Source organism: Ostrea edulis, chromosome 3 (assembly GCF_947568905.1).
Source record: "Ostrea edulis chromosome 3, xbOstEdul1.1, whole genome shotgun sequence".
Classification (NCBI taxonomy): Eukaryota; Metazoa; Mollusca; class Bivalvia; order Ostreida; family Ostreidae; genus Ostrea; species Ostrea edulis.
Window position 1 is genome coordinate 96,452,192 of NC_079166.1, and position 10,910 is coordinate 96,463,101.

The window sequence follows — 10,910 nt, forward strand, 5'->3', positions numbered from 1 at the left end:
ATCTTAGTCCCAAGTGAGGCCATCGAATCTGTCATAACTTAAGATATATCCTAAGATTTCTTCTAAAGTTGAAACTTGTGTGTGCAAGGAAGAAGGAGAATCAGAGAGACTGTCTTCAAAGGGATTACGACAATCACTTCGATTACATGTGAATGTACTTGGATGACCTGCATTTTGAAAATTAAAAAAGAAATGATACAACCAGCTTGCATATCTCTATACAATTTTACAAGTCATTAAGTTTAAGTTTGAAGTCACTAATGTTATCATTCATTGGTCTGTAATGTTACGTTTCTTGAGAACTATCCTAAGAATCTCTTAAGTCTATCCTAGTTGGATAGTCCTAAGAAAACTTCTTTGTCCATCTTAAGATATGTCTGAGAACCATCCAAAGAATCGTCTTATAAGACATATCTTAAGTCATGTCTTAGGACTATTCTTGAGGAATCTTTGATAGCATGCCTCGATCCGCTCCTCTTTTTATGTTGCTCCTCGATCCGCTCCTCTTTTTTATGTCGCTACACGAGGAAAAAAGAAGAAAAGAGGAACGGATCGAGGAGCTGATTTTAATCAGATTGGTGCTTTATCTAAGAAATAATGATCGCGTTTTCGTATATGTTGCAAGGTGACCTCTGAGGTCGAGAGATGTTTAGAAATAAAAAAGCCGAGGCTTTTATGTTTCATACATTTCGAGACCAAGGGGGTTATCCTGCAACATGCACAAAAACCAGAACTTCATTTCTATTCTACCACAGGTATCTGAATTTTAATCAGTAAATAGATATCTAATAGAAAAAAAAAGAAAAAAAACCTATATCTATATTTATAGATATAGTTTGTTTTTTCTATTTATATCTATATACTGATTACTCTAAGATTCAGATACACCTGTGATTTACTACGGATCATTTTCCTACATGTATATAGATACGAATGAGGTCACTGTGACGTCACGACAATTTCCGAAACAACGTACCTTGTTTTTTGTTGACGAAAAAGATGCGATGGTAGGGGTATTCTAAATCTATTTTGAAGAAAAAAATATTTCAAGTTTTTAGATTACATGTATATCAATTGCTTTGAATATAGGCCAAGAAAAAACTTGTTTGTTCATCGCCATGTTTACATGTGTATCGCTCTCAGAATGCAAACGATGTATTTATGATAAATGTTCTTCAGTCATGTATGACTTTGTTTTGCAACATATATTGATTGAGTTTTTATTGTTATAAAATTGAATTCTCAGTCATCGACTTTATTGTTGTATCAGAAAAACTCGAACTGCGAGCGAGACGAGTATCAATTTTCTCATATTCAGTAATTACGTATGGATGTATATCTCAGAATATTGACCGCGGTATTTCTTTGATCTTTGCAATAACCGTGGTAGAATTAAAAAACACTATTTATTGAGAAATTTAGAAAAATAATTTATTGAGAAATTTAGAAAAATATGCGCTTTCATTAAGAAAAGGAATAAAATGTGCGCCGTTATTAGAATGCCCATACCTCACATTTATAATCACATGATTTTTCCTCTGCAAATTCTCTATTCCACGCATGCATTATTTGTTAATTTTTATGTACCAACTCTTTCTTTCTTTTATGTCTCTGTATACCGTTAACGTATAATAGTGATGAGATTCAATAAATGATTGGTTGGGATTTTCAGAAGTCCTTCCATTGCTATCAAAGACCTAGCTGTAGAGCGGCAATGGGATTTCTTACTAAGTGGATTTATTTTACATGTGTGCGGTACCAGAAATCCACACGACTTTCACACATTGATTCCTCAACAGACACCGGATTCCGTTTATCTGATCAGCTGATTTCCTTTGATAGGACCTTCTCAAACAAATGTGTCTGCCCAGTTTGCAGGATTCTGGCAGGCAACTGGTAACGAGAGAAAAGGCTTACATATTGGACAGGGAAATCCTAAACTATCTGTTCTAGATTCACACGGACTCGCATTGTAGGACGACATCAAATAGTGACGTTACCCATGTAAACAGGGTTTGAATTTGAGAGAGAGAGAGAGAGAGAGAGAGAGAGAGAGAGAGGGGGGGGGAGGGGAGAGAGAGTTGTTCAGTTCTCATCATATTTCTCGGGTCTTGAGACTATATCGACAAAATGACCAAACACTTTAACCCAATTACCAATTTTTCCACACTGAATTAAAACTGAACATTGCCATTTCGTGCAGCCCAGAGAGAAAACTATAAATCGTGGAATAAGGAAAATGTAGATATAAGCGCTAAAGCTTTACGGAGGATTTCTGTGTTTTCTTTTCATATTATATATATATATATATATATATATATATATATATATATATATATATTCAATAAATTATTTTTTCTTGGTATCGGGGTAGAATAAAGTCAAAAAATAAAATCCAATGCTCAAACTTTTATCTATAGCGCTTTCGCCCTGCGGGCTCGTCAGTAAATTTTTAAAAAAGGCGAAAGCGCTATAGATAAAAGTTTGAGCATTGGATTTTATTTTTTGACTTTATATATATATATATATATATATATATATATATATATATATATATTTGTATTTCAAAAATAAAACGAGGAAGATATTTGAATCTGAAAACACTTTGACATTGACATATATTCTCTACCACCAAGAAAAAAAACCCTGCAAAAGTAAGCACAGCAAAACCTGCAAATGTAAACACGGTAAAACCCTATGTTTTCCATAATAACTGAATTTTGCTTAACAATAGAAAAAAATAATCAAACTGTAGTAATCAACTTTCTTTAATCACAAATTTATCTCAAAGTGGTTCTTTTTATATATATATATATATATCTTTTCGTTTTTTCTATTTTTATTAAATGTTAATTTTTATTTCGTAAATTTGAATTGAAAGTTTGGTTAGGTTACATTTGATTTCGTTCACTAATGCCACATCAGACTTGACACCCCCCCCCCCACCCCCACCTACAAACAGCGATGACAGCCCCTCAGGTCCCCGTCCCGGACCCAGGGGCCACATACAAACAGTGCTGACAGCCCCTCTGGTTCCCGTCCCGGACTCACGGGCCCCCATACAAACAGTGCTGACAGCCCCTCTGGTTCCCGTCCCGGACTCACGGGCCCCCATACAAACAGTGCTGACAGCCCCTCTGGTTCCCGTCCCGGACTCACGGGCCCCCATACAAACAGTGCTGACAGCCCCTCTGGTTCCCGTCCCGGACTCACGGGCCCCCATACAAACAGTGCTGACAGCCCCTCTGGTTCCCGTCCCGGACTCACGGGCCCCCATACAAACAGTGCTGACAGCCCCTCTGGTTCCCGTCCCGGACTCACGGGACCCCATACAAACAGCGCTGACAGCCCCTCTGGTTCCCGTCCCGGACTCACGGGCCCCCATATAAACAGCGCTGACAGCCCCTCTGGTTCCCGTCCCGGACTCACGGGCCCCCATACAAACAGTGCTGACAGCCCCTCTGGTTCCCGTCCCGGACTCACGGGCCCCCATACAAACAGTGCTGACAGCCCCTCTGGTTCCCGTCCCGGACTCACGGGACCCCATACAAACAGCGCTGACAGCCCCTCTGGTTCCCGTCCCGGACTCACGGGCCCCCATACAAACAGTGCTGACAGCCCCTCTGGTTCCCGTCCCGGACTCACGGGACCCCATACAAACAGCGCTGACAGCCCCTCTGGTTCCCGTCCCGGACTCACGGGCCCCCATATAAACAGCGCTGACAGCCCCTCTGGTTCCCGTCCTGGACTCACGGGCCCCCATACAAACAGTGCTGACAGCCCCTCTGGATCCAGTCCCGGACTCACGGCCCCCATACAAACAGCGCTGACAGCCCCTCAGGTTCCAGTCCCGGACTCACGGCCCCCATACAAACAGCGCTGACAGCCCCTCAGGTTCCAGTCCCGGACTCACGGGCCCCCATACAAATAGCGCTAACAGCCCCTTTGGTTCCAGTCCCGAACTCACAGGTCTCCCACTGGACAACTGTGAACTCTAAAAGGAGAAGCATTGCCTAATATGACCTAATTTCTTTCCCTAAAACCTCTCTGTACGACTGGGCAAAACAAAATGTCCTTACAGTCAAATATTTGGCTCTCGTTTACTTTTCTGGGATTCGCCATGTCCAGATCCCCTGCTGGACAACATAAAGGGTAGGCACCCGAGCACGAACTCGAATACGCAATTTCCGAGTTGCCCAATAGTTCTTTCCCTTTGTGAGACGCAAAACATACTGTCGTCCACGCAGTGGTTACAAATGCTTATCGCTGACATGATATATTGCCCAAAGGTTGATTATCAGACATCATGCAACCACACAAACTGCAGGGACACACAATAATAGTAAGTTTATTAGTATTTGATAATAAAATAGCTCAAACAACAATTCATAATCACCAATTTTCTTTGAGTAAGATATCACTCGTGCAGAAGAGGAAACAAAAAATAATTTTATATTTGATTTAATGGCCTAATTCAATCAAATACTATTCTTGATATAGTCAGTCTAACGTATACCAACGACTAATAAAAACAAAATTTACACTTTCATTACTTTTATTCGTATTAACATAGCTAGTCTATAGTATATGTATACATCTTGTACCCACCCAAGCGTTCAACAGAACACTGAACGTACCTCTATCACAGAAGAGCTGATATCTCAGAAGTTGCGTATTGGAACCAAACGGAGAGTTTCAACTCTTAAAGGGACTGATTCACGATTTTCCCCATTATTTTGTTTTTCACTTTTGATGATCAGAATCTACTTGTCTAATGTGTTTAAAAGATTTCACACAAAAATTAAGGTTATACATTATCACAGAAGCTCATTTTAGAGAGTTCATTTTTTGTTTTGTAAACAAAGATTGTGGAATGTTTTTGTTTACGAAATTTTCAAAAGAAAGGGTTATCGATCTAAGTTTATTATATCTTTCACATTTCAAGCATTCTTCAGGTAAAATGTGTCATCTAAAAGTTAAAATTTGTGCCTATGCAAAATTTAGATGCTTTATGTTACAAAATTAACATTTCACTGGTGTGTTTGTATACATGAAAAGACTCGAGTCTTTGTTTACATAACACAGATTTAAGGCTAAAATATTGCTTTTATTTTTGCATTCAGAAGGTCAAAATGTTGGCTGTCAACATTAAATGAGTTATATTCTTAATGTTTCACATAAAAAATAAAAAAGATTTTGTTCAAAAATCGTGAACCAGTCCCTTTAAATGACACATTGTGACATCTGAAACTCTACTCAACTAACCCTGTCTTTCACGAGGTTTGGTGTGGTAGGACTATGTCGGTCTTGGAATAATACTGCGCATGCGTCAGTTTTCAAACGATGGATGTGATTGGCTGGAGCATTATACATGGGAGTAAGAAAGAACTTTGTGATATGTACCTTACTAACTCGGGAGACAAACCAAAGTCGCCCAAATGTGTGATCACGCTTTTGACAAAGTGTCACGACTTGGACTCACCAATATAGATATATTGACCTCATAGAATGAAATTGCATTACTGACCGCGACAAACTATTTACAAGCAGGACCACAAAAAACTATTTACAAGCGGGACCACAAAAACTATTTACAAGCGGGACCACAAAAAACTATTTACAAGCGGGACCACAAAAAACTATTTACAAGCGGGACCACAAAAACTATTTACAAGCAGGACCACAAAAAACTATTTACAAGCGGGACCACAAAAACTATAATTTACAAGCGGGACCACAAAAACTATTTACAAGCGGGACCACAAAAAACTATTTACAAGCAGGATCACAAAAACTATTTACAAGCGGGACCACAAAAACTATTTACAAGCAGGACTACAAAAAACTATTTACAAGCAGGATCACAAAAAACTATTTACAAGCAGGACCACAAAAATTATTTACAAGCAGGACCACAGCAGCTATTTACAAGCAGGACCACCAAAAAAAACTATTTACAAGCGGGACCACAAAAAACTATTTACAAGCAGGGCCACAAAAAACTATTTACAAGCAGGACCACAATAAACCATTTACAAGCAGGACCACAAAAAACTATTTACAAGCAGGACCACAAAAATTATTTACAAGCAGGACCACAAAAACTATTTACAAGCAGAACCACAAAAAACTATTTACAAGCAGGACCACAAAAAACTATTTACAAGCAGGACCACAAAAACTATTTACAAGCAGAACCACAAAAAACTATTTACAAGCAGGACCACAAAAAACTATTTACAAGCAGGACCACAAAAAAATATTTACAAGCAGGACCATGAAAGATATTTACAAGCAGGACCACAAAAAATATTTACAAGCAGAACCACAAAAAATTGTTTACAAACAGGACCACAAAAAAGTATTTACAGGCAGGACCACAAAAACTATTTACAAGCAGGACCACAATAAACTATTTACAAAAAGGACCACATAAAGCTATTTACAAGCAGGACCACAAAAAACTATTTACAAGCAGGAGCATTAAAGTGACTGAAAATGAAATTTAACTTCATCTCAGACGCATATATTACTACAACACAATATCGCACGAGTATTTCGTTAAATTCCTCCGTTGTAATTTTAAAATTTTAAAATTTATGGGAGGGGGAGGCATATATTTACTTGAACTGAAGAGTTACTAATTTTTACATTCTGATGATGAACCTGTAAAGTCTTTATTTGATGGTTAGAATCTACACTAAACTTGTAGCCAAACACCCACCCACCCTGCCAACCGTCCTATATATTCCTGTACGTCAATGAGATATGGTGTCTGACAGATTTAATTTATTATCGAATGAGGGCCTTGTGTAATGTAGGAATCTTTTGTGTGTGGCATGAAATCGAAAAAGTTCAAATCAAACACAAAATCATTTCAAAATGGAAAAGTTTTAGAAAATCTCTCCGATAAATGACAGCTATGATGATGTACTTAGGCGATCACATGACCCAAGATAACCCCGTGCTAGTTTTATGTCATCCGTGATTCCCAGTCGTGTTCTGACGACATATTGTTTAATCTTTGCATGTGGTTGCCGGATTTAAAATCTAATCATATTTGTTTAAAGATTTTTATAAAATACCACAAAGATCGGCAGTAAGGGTTACGACACAGGGGACAACGGAGCCACGCAGAAAGCCTTCATTTTATTAGAATTAAATAACATTATTGAAAATGTTCATTTAAAACCTGCTTCTAAAGTCAGCTGAATTATATCTTCCACGCAGTGACAATGGAAGGAATTGAACATTCACATTGCCCCTTCATTATCCGTTATTATTAAAACTATCAATGCACTGCGCGCAAAGAAATGACGTTCAAATATTTAAAATGAGTTTTGAATGACCGGGCTTCTGAATCGATCGTAAATTAAACACTGTCTTTTGAATTATGAATGCGCGGTGTATATATATGTTGTCCCTTAGTATTTCACTCTATCGATAGGATGTGGAGTTCTTTCTCCGGAATATTGATTCGACTTTTGGAATTACAGACTTGTTTAACATTATAATCGTAAAAAGGATTGTTCTCTCTTAATGTTAACTGAGAAAATACGACTCGTGAACAAAATTGAATAACTCGCACAGCCATTCCACAATGAGAATTGTATGCATAATTGAGTGATCGTTTGGAGAAGCAAATAAATTCCCTTATCCAGGGAAAGGTGTGGGGTTGATAAAGCGGGGGAAATGATATTATAGTATAAAGTTCCAGGGTCTGATAATTTTGTTCAGTGATCATATGTGACAACGCATTTTATCTCTTGTGCAAACACTCGTCAGCGACAAGTTTTGTGAAGCGCTTAAATGATACACGCTGGGTTGTGATTGTAATTCGCCTAATCGATGTAAAGAAGATATATTGGTGTTCGTGATTTGTGTGTTTTAATTTCCATATGATAGCGAAATAATCCCTCTCCGGGTATTAGGTAAATACTTCATTCACCGTGTGAGCGGTAGTATGTTTCTAGTTTCGGAGAACTCGTGTTCGGACCATGGACTAAATCATATAACCTAACAGAAGAGGTAATTATTAATATCCCTTCTCGTTCTGGTGATATTTTGGTTTTAATTAACTATGAAACACTGTATTTGATATCGGACGTTTATAGGAGTCGCAATAAGGAGAATTGATGATAGAAGAACGTACTAGTATATGAACATGGACAACTCGCCACAAATTGAACTGATAGATGTCAAAAAGAAATCCCCCCGAAAAGATGGAAAATCTTCAAAATATAGAATGGGTGAGGGTGAGAGACGACTTCCCCGGCCGGTGGTGTTCTGGAGCGAGAACGAGAGGGACGCCTTCAGACGAAACAAGATCGTGCAGACGAGATATAACATGCTGATGGATGACATCGAGAATCAGAAGAAAACGACACAGAAGACACATCGCCACGAGGCGCACAAGTACCACGTGCGCAGCGGAAGGATACGCCAGGAGTGTCAGCGAATTCAAAACGAGGTAACTGAAGATTCGGAAGATCCCGAACCGGACGTGAATAAGGGATCCGGCGAGGACAGTGACTGGGAAAATCAGAGTGATTCGGACTCAGATGACAGACGCGAGAAATCCAGGATTATAACGAAACATAAGAGACCGTCCGTGAAGTTTTCTGTGTACAAAGAATACATACCGAACGATGACAAATGTTCACCAGTGGTAGGGGACACAAACTGTGCGTTCTCTTCGGCAAAACGAAGTTTGTCAGCGTCTGCGACCATTCGGAAAGCCCCAGATCTACCCGGTTCTATTGATAAAAGAGCACATAGTACAATACCCGCGGTTCACGCAGTGTTAGACGATGAAGAACGCCCCAAATCGTCTCCCGCTAGTTCTAAAAATAACAAGTGCTCGAATCAAAAGAAATTCCACAAACCCAATAAGCTGTTCTTTGATAAGTCTATAGCGGCGTACGAACTGCGAAAAGAACTGCAGAAACTGGCCAGGTTACGAAAACAGGGGTCTGTGTCAACAAGTTATACCGTGACGGACGCGCTCCGAGACGAACGAGAAAGGTACGAAGCCAGCCAGGCACGAGTGAGTCAATATCTACAGAGGCTGGAGTCCGAGGCGATAAATAATGACGTCACAAATCAGTGGAAGCAACAGGATCATGGGATAGCGTAGACGATTTTATAGACCAAGGTTCGATTTTTTTTTTGGTGAACTGAATACTTCAGTATCCAAAACGGAAGTGACATAACATTGGGATATAAGAGTGAAATGGTGGTTTATACCACCTAATAATACGATCATGTGTTTCAAATATGATTGTGAGGCAACAGTGTAAAGTAAGTCCCGAAATGACCTAGTGCGATCATGTGACAATATTGAGTGATCGGAAAGCTTGTTCAGTAACCAATCGTCTGCTCACACATCTTGTTCAATAACTAATCATCTGCTCACCAATCTTGTTCAATAACTAATCGTCTGCTCAAACATCTTGTTCAATAACTAATCGTCTGATTACACTTCTTGTTCAATAACTAATCGTCTGCTCAAACATCTTGTTCAATAACTAATCGTCTGATTACACTTCTTGTTCAATAACTAATCGTCTGCTCAAACATCTTGTTCAATAACTAATCGTCTGCTCGCACTTCTTGTTCAATACCTTTTCGTCTGCTCACACTTCTTGGCGGTTATGCTGCTGAGATGGAGGACACATTTTAGAATTGCAAAGGGCATTTATGTCAACGGCATTATGTAGAATAAGAATAAAAGGGAAAATAAAGAAAGCCCATTCAGTTGTTGCATTTTGTTGACACATATCATTTTCTTGGTATCAAAAGGTTTCACGTCCGCTGCTTGATTGTTATTTGATATCATATAGTTTAAGTACAACGGACATAATATTGGATTATGGAACCTTTATCACATCTACATTCATACAGAGTACCTAAACTAACCCGTACTGTACTTAATCATTTCATTACATTTTCACTTGTGAAATGTTATAATTCATCCATTAAGTATACAATGATATTGCTCAATTTTAACAACATTAGAATGACAGTGTTGTTTATTGACCAAGAACCACACAGTTCATAGGTATAAAGTATATACAACTGTACAACAACTTAATAGTAACATGATATATCATACTGATGGACAGGACAGATACTGAGGATAATCTTATAATAAATGAGATCTAATAGATGAACATATATAGGTATTTACCAAGTTTACATAATTCCATAATATTTCCAGTTGATAATAGTTGGATAAGCTTGAAAGTGGAGGGGTGTTTATAATAATATTTTTTTAAAATACTGTTTTCTACAATCATTATAAAAAGGACATACTAATATAAAATTATATTCATCTTCAATACTATCTGAACATAATTTACATTTTCTTTCGTTTCTTGGAATATTGCTAAATCTACCTTGTTCAGTTTCTAATCTATGTGAGGATAATCGGTATTTACTAATATTTTGAACATACATACTTGGAACAGATTTTGTAAGATACAGTTGTAATTTAAAACCTTATTAACACAGCGAGGAAATAACACCGAAACGGATCCTCTGTCATATACAATTATTGACTCGACTGGCCGGCATTTTTTTTTTTTTTTTTTTTTTTTTTTTTTTACAGTTTTAGATATGTTCAATTTTTAATTGTAGTTTATTGTTGTTTTAATGTAAAGCATTTAGAGTATTTTTTTCATTATATACTGCGCTATATAAATACTGTAAATAATAATAATAATAATTATTATTATTATGTTTATTCAGATACTACATGATATACTATAGTAATGCACTTCACAAGGAGCTAAGTCATCATATTGACCGACAAAAACGTCAATTATTATTTCAATTAGTTTGTCATTTAATTCAACGATTTAATAGATGGAAACCCCTCACTAGAACTTAAGAAAGTATGTCCTGTCTGC

At 37.8% G+C, this 10,910-nt stretch overlaps 1 protein-coding gene across 1 annotated transcript; it reads left to right on the plus strand.

Annotated features, from left to right (window-relative positions):
- The first annotated feature begins 7,461 nt into the window (after positions 1 to 7,461).
- Positions 7,462 to 9,747, plus strand: LOC130053050 (uncharacterized). Its single transcript, XM_056159586.1, has 2 exons — positions 7,462 to 8,028; positions 8,115 to 9,747. Exon 2 carries the CDS (start codon positions 8,159 to 8,161, stop codon positions 9,134 to 9,136), a length of 978 nt encoding a protein of 325 aa, XP_056015561.1. The 5' UTR covers positions 7,462 to 8,028; positions 8,115 to 8,158; the 3' UTR covers positions 9,137 to 9,747.
- Positions 9,748 to 10,910: the final 1,163 nt, after the last annotated feature.

Excerpts from the sequence above, each read along its gene's own strand:
- LOC130053050 (XM_056159586.1), top strand. The coding sequence starts at position 8,159 with ATGAACATGGACAACTCGCCACAAATTGAACTGATAGATGTCAAAAAG.